Source organism: Grus americana, chromosome 1 (assembly GCF_028858705.1).
Source record: "Grus americana isolate bGruAme1 chromosome 1, bGruAme1.mat, whole genome shotgun sequence".
In the NCBI taxonomy this organism is placed as follows: Eukaryota; Metazoa; Chordata; class Aves; order Gruiformes; family Gruidae; genus Grus; species Grus americana.
In genome coordinates this window covers 32,383,061-32,404,668 of record NC_072852.1, presented here as the reverse complement: position 1 = coordinate 32,404,668, position 21,608 = coordinate 32,383,061, and the positions used below count along the sequence as shown (strand labels likewise).

The following is a 21,608-nucleotide window of genomic DNA, read 5'->3' as shown; positions in this document are numbered from 1 at the left end:
GCTGCAAAAGCTCCCTCTAACTGTTTTTTTCCCTTCTTAACTATGTTATCACAGAGGCGCTGATTGGTTTGGCCTTGGCCAGTGGCAGGTCCGTCTTGGAGCTGGCTGGCATTGGCCCTGTCAGACACAGGGGAAGCTTCTAGCAGCTTCTCACAGAAGCCACCCCTGTAGCCCCCCCGCTACCAAAACCTTGCCACACAAACCCAATGCAATTAAATTTTTGCAGTCTTAAGAGAGTACCAAGGCAAGACTTAAAGGCAGCATTCCAGTATCACTTCCTTGGTGAAGTACTCAGTGGCCACAAACAGCTCATGAGCCATGTATTATCCAGGGTCCTTTTGCACAGGACAGTGGCAGTCCACACCCAGGTGCTCATCTGTTCCCTCCTAAATACTTTCAGAGTTGCTGCCTTCTGGATTACAGCGGCCTGTTGTGCAGGTATGGTCTGCCTGCCTTGTCTGTAGATGACTACATATCTGGTTGTATTATCTAGCGATGGTTTACTCCTGGCAGCTGTCTTTAAGACTTGTATGCTATTCTTTAATTTATTGTGGGATTTCATTATATATGGTTAAGCTCATTTTTAAACCAAATAGCTTAAACAGTAGTGGTGTCTGCCCTAAGTGCCAGATGTAGCTAAGTACGGAGGTTTTGCTGCCTGTTGTTGTATGAGTTTCTTCAGGTAAAGGCCACTTACTGTTACGAGAGCAACACGGTATGATATGTTTCAGGCGGTGGTAGCAGTGTTAGCTTAAGCAGCTTCCCCAGCTGTGTCTGCCCTTGTGCAAGCCCCAGGACTCTTGTTTGGTTGCCAACGTGGTGAACCGAATTGGATCTCATGAGATGACTTAAGAAGCAGTGGCCCATCTGAAGCCACAGTCTGAGCTGGCTTTAAACGGGCTAACTTGCATTCTTACAACAACAAAGGGTGAGGCAAGGTAAGACCTACAACTTCAGTAAGAAGGAGGTTTGGCCACATTAAGCTTCACGCTGCCCTCACACACGTCCTGCCTCTGAGTGGCAAATAAAGTATTGGAGGTAGGTGGCAACTGATCCCTTTTAGCTACACATAGCTCCTTCCTAAACAGTCACACTTTCTCCCATAATCTCATTATAAAATTCTCTTCTGTGCCTGCTCAGGTGTTCATTTCACCACTGGGATATGTACAATGGTATGTTGATTAACACCTTTGCTAAGGAAAATGCTCAAGGATGTCGCATTTCAGGTCTAATTGCAAACCCATGCGTTCTTGCCACGTGGCTCTCCTCGAGGATTAACAGTCCTGTCTGAACTGACATACTCAGAGACCCATGACTCATCAGCTTCTCAAAACAACCACGCAACTCTATGAAAGAAGTAAAAAACACTGGATGAAAAAAAAAGATAAATTTATGTATTCCCAGGCATAAATTCTGCATCCACACCTTCTCAAACATTTTGCCAATTTAGCCTTCTCTTTACTGCAGTCATGACATTAAGAAGAAATTATCTCAAATTTATTTATTTAAAAGATAGATACTTCAACTAAGCTAATTTTGTAACTTCTCTTAATAGTCGAAGGTGAGTTGATTCATGCTGTTTACTAAACACCTACTTTTAAGATAAAAGAGATGAATCCACTTGCGGTATTCAGAGGGTGGCTAACTCCAATTACAGTAGTTTTCACATAGTATGGAAATGATCCCATTTATCACATTTTGAGATATATTTTAATTTTAATAGAATGTATATTAACTGTTTGAAAAATACTTTTGTTTCAATATTTTCCATGGGAAGTCTCAAGCAAGAATTTGTTGTGATTATTGATGGGTTTTTTTGCTGATCCCTGTTAGGTTGCATACCCAGCACTCGAGCTCTATCAGAGCATTGCCTTAAAATGTGATAGTTTCCAGTTTAGGACAACACTGAAAGTAGTTTGATCTTAATGAGTGCTATCCTGTAACTTAATTAAAAACATCAAAGGCTTTCAAAATGTTTTCTCAATGTACATGTTCATATACATGTTTTTGTAGGTAAGATATAAACTTTTATCAATCAAGTTATAGACCAAGAATTGTGGTAGATCTTCCTCCTTTAATGAGAGTGTACGTGTGTACGTGATTTTTGTCATGTTATAGCCAAAGTGTTGTGATGTCCATGGTACAAGTGAGTTAACTGTGTTCATTTTTAGGTATGCTATACTTTTAAATGCCATTAATTATTTCTAAAACTCACATTTGTACATTTGTCTTGGACTGCTACTTGGAGAGAAAGTCATAATGTGTTATGAGGAGGTTTGATAAAAAATTGGTATTTACCAGAAACAATTGTTCCAAAATTTGTCTTTTACTCTCTTGATCTATGAAATATGGAAGTTTTCTATTTTCTTACACTCTCCTTTATTATAAAAGGTGGCAGAAATACACTGAAATTAATTAATTCTGGAAGTCCTTACAAAATTAAGTCTTACTCTTTATTGCTATTCCAGTTGCAGAGTTCAGTGACTTCAGCATAGGTGAATTAAACCTGAATAGAACAACTTCCAGAGATGAGATATTAATTCTGAGAAAATAGTTTTGCATATACTTTCACTGTACATTTAATACAAAGGTATTATATGAATATCATTTGAGTATATACAGGCAGGGGTGTTATTTTTACTTGCCATATTGATTATGGAGGATATCCTGGAAACACAGCACTGTCAGCTAAGAGGCTCCAACAAATCGAAAAACCCCAGGTATTTCAAAGCACTATGACAAATTAACATACGTTGGTAGGGTTGTATTCTGCTAATAATGGCATCTGAGAGAATTGCTTAAATCTAACATCTTCAATTAAGCCTTAGGGAAAATGCTGTTTTCTATTTTCATCAGCATAGTATGACATAGGCAGAAGCTGTGTAGTGCTCCCAAGTATTTTAAGCTTTGTAAATGCAGAACACAGGTATTCTGCCTCTTAACACTAGATGGCAGACAAAAATGGGAAAACATTTCCTTGTTTTCAGAGCTAGAATACTGAAAAATCAATTTGCAACTCGAATGAACGTTCGCTGGAAGTTCTCAGAATAATAAGAATGAAGACCGTTGGACACAGAGACCAAATATCATGGTTATGATGGCATGGATACTTTCTGCAGCTTTTTGTTTGCACAAATACTGCAAATAATCAAGCGGAACATTTCTACATTATTTTCTTATTGCTTTTTATCTCCGTTACTTCCCTTCAATATTTTCAAAGAAGAACTAAAAATTCTTGAAACCTTAGAAAGGCTTAAACAACTCAAATAGAAGAGAAACTGTCAGAGAAAACTGTCCTTGCCAGATAGTCGCATGGTTGTGAAATTGCCTTCCGTAAATCAAAAAAAGAGGCGATATAAGATTTATATTGCAACTCCTTAGTATCTTTGTCTTACATCAGTTACCTAAAGTAATTAGGCTGCTTGGCTCCTTATTGTGACTGAATCTTAGAAAATAATATGGAAGTAACATGTTTGCTAAGGAGGCAACTCATTTTCATATAATATTCTAAATAGTTGTACTAAATATTATGTAATCAGTTCACCTAGCAGCCAATGAATATTTTGGGTTGCTTCCCCATTCCTCTCCCAGATATATCTTCTAAAAGAAGAGTGGCAGGAGGGTCGGAATCCCCAAGGGTACATCCACACTGAATCACACATTAAAATGTGAGTTCATCCAGCTGTAGCACCACACTAATGTGACTGCTTGCCAGACTCAAGCTACTGTCTGCACCACGGGCGAGGCAGTTGCTCTCTGTGCACGCGTGAAGGTGCTGTTAGTTAACAAGACAGTCTGGGATTGCTCTACCAAAACCTGCTTTGCATCGCCTGTTATGTATAGATGTGCAGTGCATTTATGGGACTGATAACCAGCACAGACTTCATTGCTATTAAACCATGATGTGTGCATACAGGACTAGAACCATAACAGATCCCACCAAATCCCACCTGATCGTTCCCTCTCTGTGGTGCTGCTGTGGCTGCACGGACTCCAAGCCAGTCTGGCTACCTTCAGTGCTGCGTTGGCCAGTGCTAGCAGCCTGATGAACTATAATCAGAAAACACCCAAGTTGTTCCCATGGTGTTTTTCCTGCTGGGATTGTTCCAAATGAGAAAAATAAGTGTACTAGAACAGAAGGGTAAGTGCAAAAGTAAAAATATGACTTTCCTGCCTCATGGTTAGGAAGTCATCTGCAAAGATGGCCATAGCTTCTGGTCTTTCTTCTTCAGATTATTCTCATTATGCAATAGCTTTTGGTATAAAATGTATCTATTGGAGCAAACACCAGATAGTGGCATTCTCCTTCCCATGGGAGTGCTTTAGCCACAAAGATACAGAATTATGTCCCTTTTTCCAGGGTTTCTTCCTGGTTCCATGAATTCTTCATTCTTTAGTGCATAGTCACCTAGTTTCAGCAAAAGGAGAAAGCATTTTCCGTTCTGCCTTGCCAATAAGTTGATGAACAGGAAATTCTTTCAGGGAATCAGAAATGTGTATTTAAACCTTCTCAGACTGAAAATAGCACTGATCCCATTTCCTTGCATCACCTGGGCAAATATTCCATTGAAAATAGTGTTATACTAGATGTTATCAGTGACCTTGTTCCTGTTCTCTGCCCTGCTATTCCGGCTGTTCCTCCTCTCCCAGCCCAGGGACCTCCATTTTCTCACCTCGTTTGAAAGAGCCGGGCAATTCCCAGTCTGTTCCTTGAAGGAATGGTTGTAAGGTGCCTTTAGAGTTACAGGCTCTGCATTTGGAATGGGTAAAGGTACCTGGCTCCCATTTGGAGTTAAGACTCTAGATTAGAATCTGGATCCCATATTTAGCTACGCCCCCATCTGTTCATTTTCCTGCTTTGCTAAATCCAGGCAGTTTCCTGCTTCCCACACAATGTAAAGGTGCTTGGATCCTTAAATCAGGGTCTAGATCCCTACGTCAAGGTTTTGGAATCTGCTCAAGGAATTGGTACCTGAAGCCCTTTACACAGCTAGCCTTGGTTTCCTGTGCCTCCACAGCTCATAGTCAATGGTCTCTGGCCTTGATCAGCGCTTTTGTGCGTTCTAGAAATCTGCCAAAAACAAGAGTGTACTAATCCAATAATTATATAGTAGTTATGAATAATGCAGTTGATTACTTAGAATTTGAAATTCAGACTCATGCTAGAGGTCATATTACAATTCCTTTTCAGCCCCCTGTGGTTACTATAATAGTCATTCTGTTATCTTTCAGCACTCAAGAACTGATAGATGTGAATTTTGTTACTGCAGCGTCTGGTTGAGAGTATGATTGTGCAAGTGTCAGACAAAGTTCTTGGCATGAATGGAAGGAGGTCAAAACGCACAGTCTCTTCAGGTCTGCTGGAATTAATTCGCTGTCCACATTGTCTTATTCAGTATCATCGGAGAAATTGAGTCATTGCTATTTACTTTGTCTTTTAATTAAACCATTGAAATATGTCTGACCTTTGCACCAGACCTTGAGCTATTATACTAGGTTCCGTCTTCGCATTTTTCCCTTTAATAAAAAACCCTGTTTACAGCTTTTAATCTGTGGAAAAAGTACTTTGTCATTCCTCTTCAAAACCAGTCCATCATAGTTCCTTCTCCCAAAGCTACACGCTATTTCTCCATTTTTCTTCGTTCTGACCAGCCTCGGTGAGGCTCCTTATCTGTCAGTTGTTTTCCACGGTCCTGGCGGCAGGTGAGCTGGCAGGCCATTTAGTGTCCTAATGGAGAATCCAGACTGTCTGGAATGCTGCAAATGAACAAGATACTTCTTGGCAGAAGCCTATGTACCTGATTTGTAAGGATTTATTTATATCTCAAAGTAGCCTGATGAAGCTGTAGAAGTACCAGTAAAAGCTCAGTACTGGATGGGTAAACACTATTTATTAAAGTTGCACAAAATTTTACAGCAGCAATGGGAAAATGGCATTATTTAGAGAATGGTTTACAAGCTGTGGAAGATAATTCTATCACCATAATTCAAGTACATGAATTAAGCAAACCAGTTTCAGGCTTTGGGCCACGTGGGACTCTCACTCACTGCTGTCAGTAACATCTGTGAAATCAGAAACATACCCAAAGAATGAGGTCAGCACTGGTGAATAATAAAGCTTTTGCTGAAACAGGTTAAAAAGTTATTCTTTCAGACATAATGTCCTTAGAGATTAAAAAGAGACGCGTAGTAATATACGTAGTTAGTGGTACTATTTATGGTGAGTACCTGGGACATGCCTGGTTACGAGTCACAGGGGACCAATACCCGTTGTTTTTTCTCTGGCTTTAGTGCCTGTGGCTAATTCCTACTGAAGGATGCACTCAGTTTAGGAGAGTCTTGTTCCAAAATATTGCCTAACACTAATTATAGTAGTTTGTTGTGTGGAGTCCTACGTTTTAAGGCTATAAAGCTGGTTTTGCTGTTACGTAGCTTTTAATCTTAATAACGTAATATCCCCTTCCTTTAAATACACAGTTAACTTACTCATCTGGGAAGTTAACATAGTTTGAAGGAAAATGAAAGGAATCCATCCAGATCACGTGTGTGCAGGGGAGCAGCGTTTGCACACACATACACACATACACAGAACATAGGCATGTGCACAACTAAGAGATGGATCCACTTTGAAGTGTTTGAATTCCACTTTTGGTATATAAACAGTGTTAGCAAGACAGAATGTTGTCCTGTGTTTATTATAATGTTAATTTGAATAGTTAAGTGTAGTTTGTGGTGTGTCTGGACTGGAAATGGATGAGATTTTGGGTTGTCCTGACATTTTCTAATAGTCTTTTGGCTTCCTTAAAAGTTCTCCTTCGTGCCCAAAAGTGGTTTTGTCCAAATCAAAGCTTAACTTTTTCTGAGGAATGGAGTTATTGACCCTATTCATCATTTTGTCTTGACAACAGTATTAGTAGCTGCCTACATTGCATAATTGTACCTATGCTGTCTGCAATACTGTCTGCAATACATTTTTCGCTATCTCTTGTTGGCACATTGGCTTTAGCTGTCGCATTTGAGGCTGCTTTAGTTCCATAGAGCCTCTCTAGTAACTTTCTAACTATACAGGATTGGAGCGAATCATTAAGCCTGGTCCAAAGAACCTTATATGTTAATATACCTTGAATTAGGGGTGGGATTTTTTTTAAGAAACCGGAACTGTAGGAGGTTGTACCAGTACAGCAGCAAAAAGATGTACATAGTTTTAGTCCAGTAAAGATGACTTACAGTGAAGTAGTTTATCCATCACATTTTGGAAATAAGCAATATTTGAATACTGAAAAATATGAATCTACCTTGCTTGCATCCATGCTACAGACAAAATCCTGGAACACTACTCGTGTAACTTTGGCTAATCTCCTGTATGAAAGAATCCATTTGCTAGCCATTACACTACTTCCAAAAGGAGTTCTTGTTACATTTCATGTTACTGGTATGTATTTACATTACTTAATACATCTCCTCGAATGTATTCTCTATCACTAAGGCAATTTCAATGCAATATCATGTTAACTCTTTTTATCAACACTAGAATATATTACTAAGTAAATGTTTTATATAAAAATTTATTAAGAAGTAAATGTTTCTACCATCTTCTTGGTAACTGAATCTTTTACTGCACACTCTAGTCCTTTCCACCCTATAGGGTCTATGGTAGCTGTTTTTTACATTTTAATGTTTGAAAAGAAATAGAATCACATCATCGCTAAGGAAATAATTTTTGATTTCTCTAAAAACCTCTAGAGACATAGCCAACCATGCAAAAATTTGCTTTTCTTAATTACTTGGTTTTCATGACTTGACAAGTGCAGTAGCAATAATCTACTAGCTCTTCAGATCTACAGAATCTCACCAAGAGAAGAGGCAGACCTGGGTTTCTTAAATCAAAAGCAGACAGTAGTATTTTCCACTTGATCTTTTCTTAAACAGGAACTTTTTAGAGGTTGTTTATGCATTTCAAAGTAAAAAGAGTGCAAGCCTATTATCTTCACAAGTTATATTTAATAAGTAATGTCTGTCATGAGATGAAACAGTTGCTGGTTTTTAGAAGTTGGGGGGGGGGTTTACATTAAAATGCACGTATTTCTGCTTCAGCATATATTCCTTGCCTGGCTTTGCAAAAAGCATCTGCAATGACTGCAATTCATGCCATTTTTGGAAGACAAAGATTGCTTAGTCTGGCAAAGATCTGGTTAAGGAGTAATCTAATACCAGCTTATAAGTACTTTAAGGGCAGCTACGGAGTTGATGGAACCAAATTCTTCTCAGTGGTGGCAGGTGATCTAATAGGGTACAGTGGCCATGGTGGGAGGTTCTGGAGGCACGTTAGGAAGTGATTCTTCACCAAGAGCACTGGAACAGGCTGCCCAGAGAGGTGGGCATACACCCATACTTGAATTTCCATACTTGAAGGATATCAAGGCCTGGCTGGACAAAGCTATGTCTGACCTGATCTATCGATGGTGATAGTCCCATTTCAATAGGCAGTTACACTCTGGAGGAAGACCTTAACATGTCCCTTCCAACTAATATATCTGTGATTCAGTGATTCTATGATTAAGGTACTCAGGCTAGTATAGTCAGTATTGTTGCCACGGGAGAAACTGTGGTTGAGATTTACCTAAATCCTAGCTTTGAAAATACCTCCTTGAACAACAAAGTGACTTGAAATGATTATTCAGCTGCAGGTACAGAAAAAATGCTTACCTGATTTACGTCTTGTATAGCCTCAGTAAATTCAGATGGATTACATGACAGTACCGCAGATTTAAAGTATCAAATGCCCGAGGAAGGATGAAGGAATTATTATTTGGATAATGTTGGAATTTTGACAATTGCAACATTAACAACAAACTAGGCAATATCTCATCTTCCAAGATAATATTTAAAAAAATAATTCACCGAGGAAACTACGTGGAAATATTTTAGAAAGTTAAATTGTTCCACAATCGTAACACAATGATAGGGTAAAGCCTATGCTAAATGAGACTTGGGCCATCTCAGTATACTCTAGGGCAACTCAAACAGTCCTCTGTACCTACATTTAGGCACTGGACTGAAGCCTTGATTCCCTTTGGATGTGATGGGAATTGAGACACAGCTCACACGTAATCCATAGGTTGAGGGAAGTGGTTATTCCCCCTACTCAGCACACGTTATACCACATCTGGAATACTGCCTCCAGCTGTGGAGCCCCTGCACAGGAAAGGTGTTGATGAGCTTGGGTGAGCTCAGCATAGGGCCGTGAAGATGATCGGAGGGCTGGAAGATGTAACCTGGTGGGGGAGGCTGAGTGAGCTGGGCTTGTGCTCTGCACCTGGGGGGGTGCAGCAATAAAGGGTGTGGTAAAATAGCTGTTTTCATAAGACAGGGTAGAAACATAGATAACGAGAAAATCTTAGGTCACTTCCAAAGCTGGAAACCCTGCTCTTGTGCAGCATCGGACAGATAGCAGATGGATCTTCCCCCAGCACAGCGCACAGATGCCATCTGTGGAGGGGTTCCTTCTCCCTCCCATACTGTGGAGCCTTTTATTTTGTGTAGCAAACAGTCATATATCTTCTCCTGACAGGCTGGGACGCCATCTCTGTCATAAATTCACCAGCGCCAGCACAGGCTTTAAGTGCAAATCTCAGTAGAGCCGACACGTCCTGTTCAAGATCACTAACTCCTCAAATGCAACATTTTCCACAAGGCTCCCAATACATCTTGTTCAGCCTGGAGGAGAGACAGCTTCAGGGGGCCTAACAGTGCCCCCCGGTACCTATGGGGAGGCTGGCAAGAGGTACGAGCTGGGGTCTCACGGAGCTCATGGCAGAAGAACGAGAGAAGGTGGTCAGAATCAGGGGAGGGTCTGGTGGCACATAAGGAAAGCTTTTTCCCAATGAAAATAATTAAGCATTTGCAACCAGTTGCCCAGGGAGGTTTTGGGGTCTAAGCTCTTGGAGGTTTTCAAGACCTGAGTGGACAAACCCTATAGTAACCTGGTCTGAATCTGGTGTTGTCCCTGCCTTGAGCAGCTGTGTGATTCTGTAATTCTAAGCAGACATCTAAATTTAAGTCCTAATCCATGAGCTGAATCCCTCCTTACTAGCTAACCGACAAACATTAGATGAGAACCCACACTAAGAAATTCAGCAGAAGTTAATTAAAATGTGCCTTCCCACACTACTGAAAATAAATAATTTAGGAAAATAATTTAACTTGGACAGATACGGTTTGGAATGAAGCAAAGCTGGGCAACAGGAGGATGCTATTGGAGTAAAAGAACAGCTAAGACTACTTAAACATTTTCATCTGTTATCCTGTTTTTCTTTTCTCAGTGAGTTATATTCCCAGAGTGGATTAATTTTCAATATAACATTATCCCGAGTGTCTGTTACCATGGATGAAAAAGATGGAAAGGACACAATTCTAAAGTTATGAAACCATTAACATCTATTGAACTGATTATATGCAAGATGGAGTAGAGTCTTACATCACTAAGACAGTTTGTACAGGGAGGGCCACCTCCCTTTTTATAAACATGGCAAGGGCTACTCGTTGCACAGCGTGATTGCCCTTTAGCCTACGTCTACGTGCTGGCTCTGACACCATTTATAGCTTGTCTGCTCCCCAGACACTGGGCGCTGTGTATGTGCGTGGGGCTAGGAAGAGTTGCGTGTTCCCAGGCATCTTGTTGAACTATTCTAGGTGTAGGTGATAAAACACATTTGCCTGAAATATATGTCTACCCATACATTGTGCATTGTGAAAATCGTACAAATATATGCTGCTGGTACTATATTCTGGTTGGTCTTCCCATAGCATCCCGGGAGTGACTTGTGTTGCATATTCTGGTCTTTTTACATATAATTCCTTGATCATCTTTCAGATCATGAAATGTAAATTTATTTTTACCTTCCATGCCTGACCCTGGGCTTAGCTTTGTATTCGACATGTTCCTGTTTCAACCTACTTAGTCCTAGCTCTGCCTAGATGTACATATTTACTCCGTGTCCTGCTAGAAGAGTAAAGATCCCATCTGGCTTTTTGTTAACTCATGGAGCGAGGATGGTCAAAGTAAATGATTTTGGAGCACACACCTGAAATTTTGTCTACATCTGAAGGCAGAACTGGAGACCAGCCAGCCTGCTCTGCAGCGTAGCATTTGCCATCAGCAGAACTGCCAGGGATTTGTGGTCTGTGGCCAATTCAGTTATTCTTCTGGAATCTGCTGGGTGAAGGGAGGGCAAGGCTAAAGGCCATTTGTTCCCTTACGGTCTTACCGTGCTGTTTCGCACTAATTGGGGTAAATTCTAACCTGGGGGGAAAACTAAAAGGAAATAACCTCAGGAATCCAAGTTTCCTACAAATAGGCTTCCATCTAGGAAAAAAAATTATCAGGTATATTAGATTAAATTATTATGATTCATACTCTCTGCAACGTGGTCATAGAGAAAAGCTGTTATGGACTCAGGCAGCTGTAGTTCAGCCAGATCTGGATTACGGATACTTAGAGCTGCTGTCGGTGGCAGAGTTTCCTGAGGTTGTTCAGCTTGTCTGTTGTCTGTTCTCATAGTCTAACCCTTGCTTGAGATATTAACATCAGTGCCGTGGTGGGAGGTAAGGGGGGAAGAGGGAGAGAAAAGAAATCACGCTGTTTTTGTAAGGCACTGTAGCGTGTCTCAGCATCCTGTTTCTGAATTTTGCCCTTCCTCTGTCAGTTGATACATGAAAACACTTAGTGCCAAAGAGATGATAGTCTGTTTGTGAGATTCCTCGGCTGGTTTTATAACATAGTCATGATCACAGCGATTAATCAGTGTAGGTGCAGTATTATGTACTGTACATGCAGCACGGACATACTCTTAACCTTATCGGTTTCCTCTTCAGAAAGGCTTCTAATTACCAATCTCCCGACTGTAACCGAAAGGATATGAGTGCTCTAGCTTCAGACAAGATTGCAAACAAATATGTGTTATCATCTTTCATATTGAATTAATTCATTTTATTAAATACATATTTTGTGATTAAGAGGGCAGACTGAGGGAGAAAAAGTAAAATTAAATCAAAATTTCTCTTCTTATCTGCCAGTAATAATATGCAAAAGTCATACTGGAAGAACAAAGAACAATGAAATGCTTGTGGTCATGATACAACTTACTGCACAAAAATAGAAAGGATTAGGTACTGAAAAATGACCTCCTAGCCTTTAGGACTTAGTAGAACAGAGACCCTTGGAAATTGTTTCATTGTAGAGACCTCTTCCTCAGTTGGATTTCCCACTGAATTTTCACTTATTTTTATATTAAATTCTCAGTAGACTCTCGGTCCCATTAAAAGTAATTTATTTCACATGTGTTATTTTTCATTTTGCTGAGAAAAAACCTCTAAGTCTTGACCCCATCTTGAAATACAAATATTATTTTTAGGGCAGTTAAAAAATATATATATATATATGTACATGTTTTCTTTTCAGAATCAGGTGACTCCAAAAAAGAGAAGGAAAAAAAAATACAGCTATGGAAAAATGCATTTCTTTGTCTCTGCTGCATTTAGGATGCGGTCGTGCCCCAGGAGCCTAGAGAATCGCAGTTACGATGCGCCTGAGCTCAGGGGCCCAACTTTCCGTCTACGTATAAACATTCCTCCCGCTTCAGCCGAAGCATGCACTTCTGGTTTGCGTAAAAGAAATATTTGCAAGAACTCTCCCGAGTAAGATCATTTAAGTATGATTTTGGCCACAGCTATTTACAACTTTGGGCTTTGACTGAAGTGAGTAATTGAATTACGTTGAGCCTCTGAAGTTTGCCTTTTATTTATATATTTCCCCCAATTGTGTGGCTCGGTCTGCCATTGGCTGCGGTCCCTGCAGCCTACCCGAGGGCTCTGCAGTTACATAAGGCTCTGCTGGGAGCCTATATAAAGCCTTTTTGCACGCCAGCAAGAGACAGAATTTTATCAAGATCCAGGTCCCACTGCTTTAGTTCGCACAAGCAGGAGGAGATTTGCTTGAAGATATACCGAAACCTGAACCCGGGCTGGGCTGTTTGCTAGCCCGTACTTCAGAGCTGTCAACCTGAGTCGCAAGTAGCAGCTACTGTAAGTAGCTTCTGTGCACTATGAAGAATTTTTCATTTCCTATGCAGGATAACACACATCAGACCGAGAGTCCTTCTCCTCACAGTTTCCTCAGTTTGACAAATCAGTCAGATCCTGTTGGAAGACCAGAAAGAAACGAGCAATTAGCTCAAGTAGAGATTGCTGTACTGGGGGTCATATTTCTGACAGCGTCTGTGGGCAATTTTATTCTCATACTGGTGCTGTGGCGAAGAAGAAAGAAGCTCTCTAGGATGTATGTATTCATGCTCCACCTCAGCATGGCTGACTTAGTGGTAGCCTTTTTTCAAGTGCTGCCTCAACTCATATGGGATATTACAGACGTTTTCATAGGGCCAGATTTCTTGTGCAGAATTATCAAGTATCTGCAATTGCTGGGCATGTTTGCCTCTACTTACATGATAGTGGTCATGACGGTGGACAGATATCAAGCGGTTTGCTACCCTATGGTCACTTTCCAAAAGAAGAGAGCTCTCTGGAACATCCCCATTTGCACCAGCTGGTCTATATCACTGATTCTTAGCCTTCCACAGGTATTTATCTTTTCTAAGACTGAAATATCTCCAGGTATCTTTGAATGTTGGGGTGAATTTATTCAGCCATGGGGCCCAAGGGCATATGTGACGTGGATTTTTGTAGTTATATTCTTCATTCCCTCAGCAATCCTTATTATGTGCCAGGTTAAAATTTGCAAAATAATCAAAAGAAATCTATATGTGAAAAAACAGAATGAATATGAAGTAACAAATCAGAAGCAAGTCCTGCCATCCCGAGCAAGCAGTGTGAACTGTATTTCAAAGGCTATGATCAAGACTGTAAAAATGACAGTGGTGACGGTTGTTGCGTATGTTCTCTGTTGGTCACCTTTCTTCATTGCACAGCTGTGGTCTGTGTGGTTCCCCAGTGTCGTGACCGAAGGTAAGATACTCTCCGTCCTCATTCATAACTTCTTAGCAGGCTAGCACATTGCTATATTGCTTTATATTTGCAGTTTGCTTTTGTGTAAAAGTTACATGTGATCATTTAAGCATGATTAAAAAGAAATTCCTGGATTGATTATCTACTGTGTTTAATTGGGCACAGAGAATTTCATGTATTATGTGATCAAAACATCACGTAAGTGTGCATTCGGGGTGTGTGTTTTGGGTGATTAATGATTTAAAGATTAATAAACAGCACAGGGAAAAGTATCATCTGCTCCGGCAAAGGTTCAGTCTTTTAGGGTTTTTTTTTATTGTAGCAGCAGTATTTTGGGTTCATGAGGTGAAAAGGAGTAATTATTCAAAGTAATAAAGATTTCTTATTTGCTGGGTAGAACAGTGATGTTATAAGACATCTGATTTTTTTTTAATATTGAAATTATGTTGATGAGATCCCTGTAGTACACTATGCAACAATGAAAAGTTGTGAAACAGCTGTTTTATAAAGCAAAAAAACAAGCCTGAGAGAGGTATCAAAGAACATCATGTTGTAGACAAGATTAATCTTGTCAAACTTACACTGTTACCTCTTTATGAAAGGCAGACTCTGTGTGTGACTTTATTTAAGTTCTCCTATTCTCAACTCAAACATATAAACCAAAGAGAAAAAAAAAATAGCTCGGTCTGATGAAAAAACCCCTTCTGATCTTTGTTTTCAGAATTCTTCTAGTCAGTGTGAATTTGAGTCTTATTCCACAAACATTTATATCTCTCTATATATCAATCTGTATTTATCTGTACCTGTATAGCAGGCTAGTAATTGCTTTTAAATTAGTGCAGCTACATCAAAAAAGAGCTATATGGAACTATTTAAGTCTGAAATGCATACAATACAGTGTGCTTCATACCTTCAGCAATTACAAATTGCATTGAATAAATCCTACTATTTGATTAACTTTAATATATGAACGGGTACACCAGAAAGCAGCAGACTGAAGATGTTACTTATTTGTACAAGTGCTTTATTTACTGTCATTCCTTTAACTGTTTCCTTGTAGGTTCGGCATTCACCATTATCATGCTCCTTGGCAATTTAAATAGTTGCACCAACCCATGGATTTACATGTATTTTTGTGGCCACATTCCATATTGTACAAATAAGCAGCTGGAGAACACCTCGGCTCAAGAGGAATCGGTGATCACGGGGAGCATTCATCTCGTAGACAGAGACCCTGAGGAAAACAGTACTTCTGCATAAATGTGGAATGCTCTTTGTTGCTTTGTTACATTTGCTGTGTTCTCAAGACGTATCAATATTTTACCACCATCCTTTGTTTTGTGGATAAGGAAGCTGGAAATTTGTCTTTTGTTGTATAAATATATTTCTCCGTAGTTCTGTAGCTTATACGAGAAGTTTGTGTTGTGCAAGCCTGGCTCGGTGCTTCCATCAGCACTGTGCTATCAGAATGAATTCTTGTACAGACTGACAAAGATACGTAAAAGTATCTTAGGTATTTTGTGTCCTAAAGTACTTTCTCTTCTGTGATTCTGGATTTCTAAGTAGTAAAATTTTAAAACTAACTGGTCCAATGAACTGAAACATAATTGGAAAGGAATCTGACATAGTTAGACTTGAATGTGTGTTCAAATTGAACTGTGAATTGTGCATCATTCTGGTGTGATTGGGAGCAGTTTAAGAAATCTTGAGATGCCAACAGAAAGTCAGAAAAATCCATTGCCAGCTATTATTAATACTTGTTTTAAATTAACTCCTTATATACTTTTATAAAATGCCTAGCAGCTTAATATCATTTTTCAAAAAATAATTCAGTGTCCTTGTGACGGCAAGGACAGCAAGGTCAGCAGTGCAGTAGCAGTCCAGGTTTGTGGTTTTACACCACGGGATTTGATCTTCCAAGCATTCCCTGATGTGCAAGCAGTTAACTGAAACTCCCCAGATATATGCGCACCACGTATACATACTTTAAATAAAAATGGGTGCCAGGATTGTACACTTCCATTTGTTATTTAGACCTATTTTTTCTGGCATGCGATTTATTGACAGAGTGCGCTTAGAAACCCTTCAGGTTCAAATTCAATTATTTCCCCTTCGTGGTAAAAATAAATCTGCATATCTTTATCTCAAAATGCCATTTGCTTGCTAGTTTGTGGGTGTTTTATGCAGGTAGCTATTTATTCCCCTTCCAGTGTCTGCAATCTAATCAAAATATGGAAGGCATATCAGCAGGGCTCTTTCAGGTGAGAATCGAGCTGCATTCACAGAGATTCTTGGTGATACTTGATGTCATCTGCCTACATTATAGTACGTTTCATCGGTGCTATGTACATTTCATTTTTATGAGTACTAGCAATCTGAAATTTCAATGGAAAACCTATAATAGTGTGTGTGGGGTTTAATAGTCTTTAAATTGTGCTCAAAGAAATACCGATTTAAAGTAAATACTGATGGAATTGTGAGAAATCGTGCTGTACAATGAATAGTTATGCTTCAGGTTAATGTGTGCTTATATGACTGAATATTCTATCATTTTTATTTCCTGTATAGTTAGACCAGATAGAGGTATGAACAAAATATCACTCTTATTTATGATGGGAAAAGCTAGTGTCCCAGTCCAGCTGGCAAGAAGAACAGGTCTCCAGCAAGTAGGAAGAGGGTTGATAAAGGTAGTACCAGAACCAGACAAGAATGGGAAGAGTCTGTATGAAGTCTCTTATTATAATTGCAATTAATACTTTTTTCTTGCTGTTTTTTGTTTTGTTTTGTTTTTCCTTTCTTTAATTAATAGTTGTTAATTCTACCCCACCACATGTCCCCAGTTAGAGCAATTCTGTAACTCAAATGGCAGTGTCCTTATCTGGGGTATGAATGTCCAAGACACAATCCATACTATCGGTTGGATATTTGTTGTATTCAGCCACTGACTTTCTAAGACTTTAATTCAAATTAGCTCTCAGTTAGGTTCTCCCTTACAACTTAATCCAATGGTTAATGGTGGAAATTTTTTTGTTGTTTTTCTACTTCCTTTGATTGCAGTTAGTTACTGCAGTTAGTGTTGAAGGGAACTGTAGATAGAAATGCTTCAAGGAATCACCTGTGTCATTGTACTACTGGGTTTGCAGCAAAATACATTGAAAGCCTCAAAAGGTATACATTCGCGAGGAAAACAGGCATTCAAATTGCATGCAAATAGTCATCCAGATCCAGAACTGACCTAAGTCACAGGACTGCTCGGAGACCGCAGTGGAGTCGTGCCATTTTACGCCACCTGATCTGGCCTCTGATACTTAAAAAAGTATAACTTCTACTATTTACATTTCTGCATTGCTTATATATTTGTTACTGGCTCTATAAGTAATTTGGTAGAGCTTGATTTCTCAAATAACAGTAGCTCAATGTGTTCTATAAAAGGCTGACAGCAATATTAACTGTCCATCTTTCAGATATTTTGATCATGTAATGAATGAAATGCCAGAACTTCTTAAGTTCAATAATGAATGCTCACTGTCTGTCATGTTCAAAGCAGTGATATTTTTGTCTCTCAAGTGCTTTCTTTCTGATTTTTTCATTTTCTTTCCCCTGACATCAGTCCTATTGTTAAGAAGAAAAATAAAGTTACTGTACTACTGTGTCAGACTACAGGCTATGAACACCTTTAGTTTCAGTCCATCAGGAGGTATTTGAAGGGTAGATATTCCTGCCTTTTTTTCCCAGCAAAGTGGATTGGGCTGCATTTTCCAGATGTAAATCATTATCCTGCACGACCTGCCCTGCCTGCCCCAAGGGCAGCGCTGACCCCTGACACACACACTCAATGGGCAGTTTGGTTCTGGTCCGCAATTTTCTGTCAACACTCATTTTCAAATGATGGAAAACTCACGTGGATAAGTCTTTTTTATTTTCCTAATAAATTATCCTTTACAGAACTTTTCTTATTTCTTAAAGAAAAAGACATTTAAAAACATAATGAAATTTTTCTCTTTGTAAATTTGGCCGTTTTCTTGGAAGTAGTAGTTTGAACATCTTGTGCCCTTGTTTTCCTCTGTATTTTGATTCTTCAGCTGGACTATATCTGTTCCAGTTCACTGTCACTTAGATTTCCAATAGGCATTACAATGTCTCATCAAGAGGAATGACTGTGAGACGTCACTGTAGTCTGGCCAAGGTGTTTAATCCACATGGGAGAATCAGAAACTTGAACGTGGAGGCATTGTGGAAGCACAGGCAAATGAAAAAAATTGCTACCACTTGGGAAAGGCACAGTTCCACAAAAGGGATTAGGTTCTTTCTTAACAATTATTTGTTTATGTTTTGCAGTACAGATGAGAAGAAACAAAGACAATGTAATCTATCAATTCTGTATAGATTTAGTACAGGAAAAAACCCCATCCAAACCCTAGTAGAATGAAAGGAAAATCCCAACATGTGTTTTGCGTTCTTTACAGTATATTTTGATAATTCTGTTATTCTACAGAACTGCTGCTGTATTTTCATAGCCAGTCCCAGTTCTGATACTTGTAAATGGTGAATACTGAAGCCAGATGTGTCGGATGATAATCTCTTTAATCTTTCAATGAAATGATGCTGACAAATTTTAAAGACGGTGCCAAACTAATGTCCTGCCAATTTCACTTTGATCACTTAGTTCTGACAATGGGAACCGGTTATCGGGTCAAACAAACTGCTCCTGTCTCTGGGGAAGACTGGCAGTGTGATGTGGAGACCCAAGTTGGAACTGGCAGAGTTTATTATGTGATACAGACGTGGCACGCAGACATGGCTGTATTGTCTGGTTCCTAAACACATGGCCAGGATAAAAGTATCCTCAAGAGCTTGCAAATGTTAGCTATTCTTGGCTGAAGAGTATCATGAGCAGACAAAGGCAAAGCAAGATGATCCAGCTACTCAGTTGTTTCAGTCAAATCCAGTTTGGGTTGGATTCCTCAGAGAAAAACAAAAAAAACCCCAAAAAACGAAGTCATTTTCTGTCTTCATAAGGTAGGGCTTTGGCCCTGAATGCCCTGGGTATCTACAGGAAACATCCATGATTGTGAACCAGATGATTCATACATGCAGTGAAACAGGATTGCAAAGGAAAACAGTTCAAATGGGAATTGTATTACTTACAGTAAGGCAGTCACAAGTAATTTATGTACTACTGTATTAGCCGATCCATATAGATTTGAATGGAAATGAAATCACACTGTTAGAAAATCAGAAACCTAATGTAATTTATGCTACCACATCAAAACTCCAACTGCCATCCCAAAACCCACCTCTTCAGTCCTATGTGTGCCAACCCCAGGCCCCTCTGTGCTCTCATGGTCCCACGTAGAGCCTCATGGTCTGCAATACAGTTCCCAAACTACCCGCCCTAATCTCTTGCAGCGGTACCCCAGGTTGTCTTCACTTTGCCTCTCTGAAACAGAAAGATAGAAGTGTCTTTTTCTTGGGCTTATATGATGCTCCTGCTATTGCCACTTGTGGACTTTCTGAGGGTCATCTCATTGAGAAGGCAAATTCTGGGCATCTTTACAAGCCCTCTGTGAAATTTCCATTACTTTGTGTTTCACTTTTTCAGGAATGAAAGAATGAATGGGCTTTGAGTGAAACTTATATACCCACTCCTTCTTGCTTCCTTTTCTTGCCAACACAGCACACCAAAGCACGCCCTTTCCACCAACAGGTCGTAGCAACTAAATTAACTAACCTATTCTATCGTCCAGCTCTGTAACAAAGCTGGTGAGGGGTCTAGAGAACAGGTCTTATGAGGAGCAGCCAAGGGAACTGGGGAGAAAAGGAGGCTGAGGGGAGACCTTATCACTCTTTACAGCTACCTGAAAGGAGGTTGTAGCCAGGTGGGTGTTGGTCTCTTCTCCCAAGTAACAAGCGATAGGACAAGAGGAAATGGGCTTAAGTTGCACCAGGGGGGGTTTATATTGGATATTAGGAAAAATTTCTTCACCGAAAAGGTTATCAGTCATTGGAACAGGCTGCCCAGGGAAGTGGTTGAGTCACCATCCCGGGAGGGATTTAAAAGACCTGTAGATGTGGTGCTTAGGGACATGGTTTAGTGGTTGGACTTGGCAGTGCTAGGTTAACAGTTGGACTTGATCTCAAAGATCTTTTCCAACCAAAATGATTCTATGATTCTAAGATTTTATGATTCTGTGATAATGAACTTTGGAGGTAATGAAACTCTAACCAAAGGCTTCTTGAATTTCCATCCAAATGTTGCCCTAGAGATGCATTGCAAACATATTCAAGTGCTATTGTATTCCTCAAATGCTTTTTTATATCATGACTGACGCTCTGAAAGACCTTCAGAATTGTGGATTTATGTTTCTTGCATCCATTCCAGTATACTTACCAAAATTGTTAAAATTGCATGTTACCCAAATTTTAGCAACAAATCTCCTGAATTCTGAGTTAACAAAACAGGAATCAGTAAGACTTTGTGGAGGAAACATTTCAATACTATCTGGGAAAGAAGTATGAAAAAATGCCAAACAAAAACATTTGACCTTGAAGATCTATGGAAATTATGGCTGGGAGTTGGATACAATGAGAGACTGACATCCTCTTACATCCCAGTAACCACTTTTCAAGTGAACTGATGCAGTAACAGATATCAAAACCAGATGATACAAGACAGATTTGATATTATTGTCATCATCATTGTCATCATTGTTGTCATCATTGTTGTCATCATCATCATCATTGTAATTTAAATGAAATCAGCATGTAACCTAGAGTAAGTTTTGAAACAAAACATAAACTTGTCACAGTGCAACATATGTAGACCAGTTTTGAAGCTGAAATAATAGAAAAGGCATGATTTCAATCACAAATGCAACTTTTATCTCTGATGTTGCTGTTTTATTTAGCTAAAAAGATACAGATATGTTCTTTGCTTCCAGAATTATTGTTCTGTGCATTGAATTCCATGAAGCTACCGAAAGATGAATTTTGGCACAAAATAGTAAAAATTTGTTTCATGTTTATACTTTTACTCATGTATATATTAAACCAAAATTGTTGCTTTAAGACGTTGGTCTTGTATTCCTTAGTTTATTCTTGAGTTCAGTTATTATCTATATCACCACCTTTGAAGAGATACTAGAAATAAATTATCTGCTAGCTATCACAGTATATTGGAAATGTTTGCCCATGTCTCTAAATGTGTTAATAGATGTCTGGCATCAAATGATTTAATGCTGACTGGCTCCAGCTTTTGACTTACTGATGGATAAAATTCTACTTCATCATAGAGAGTACAAGCCTTCTGGCAAGCACAGTCATGATGTGAGCACACTGCTTATTGATACATTTAATACAAATTCCAGTCTGCTGGTGATGTGATTCATATTCTTGATCCTCTGTTGACAAGACTGATGCAATCTCATGTTCTGAGATGGTATGTGTTCAGCTGTAACTATCTGTTCACAAAAAATATGTTACCAAAACCTCAGGAAAGAAATCCTCATTTTCTTCTCGGCACCTGGGTATCTTGGACTTTAATGCATTTGCTGGGAAAGAAGAGATTAAAAAATCTGCTGTACCACTTG

The 21,608-nt window shown here is 39.3% G+C and overlaps 1 protein-coding gene across 1 annotated transcript; it reads left to right on the top strand.

Annotated features, from left to right (window-relative positions):
* Window positions 1-12,987: 12,987 nt before the first annotated feature.
* On the top strand, window positions 12,988-17,667 carry LOC129201373 (arg8-vasotocin receptor-like). The gene is made up of 2 exons (XM_054812543.1): window positions 12,988-14,019; window positions 15,080-17,667. The coding sequence occupies exons 1-2, from the start codon at window positions 13,104-13,106 to the stop codon at window positions 15,277-15,279; spliced, it is 1,116 nt and encodes a 371-aa protein (XP_054668518.1). The 5' UTR covers window positions 12,988-13,103; the 3' UTR covers window positions 15,280-17,667.
* Window positions 17,668-21,608: the final 3,941 nt, after the last annotated feature.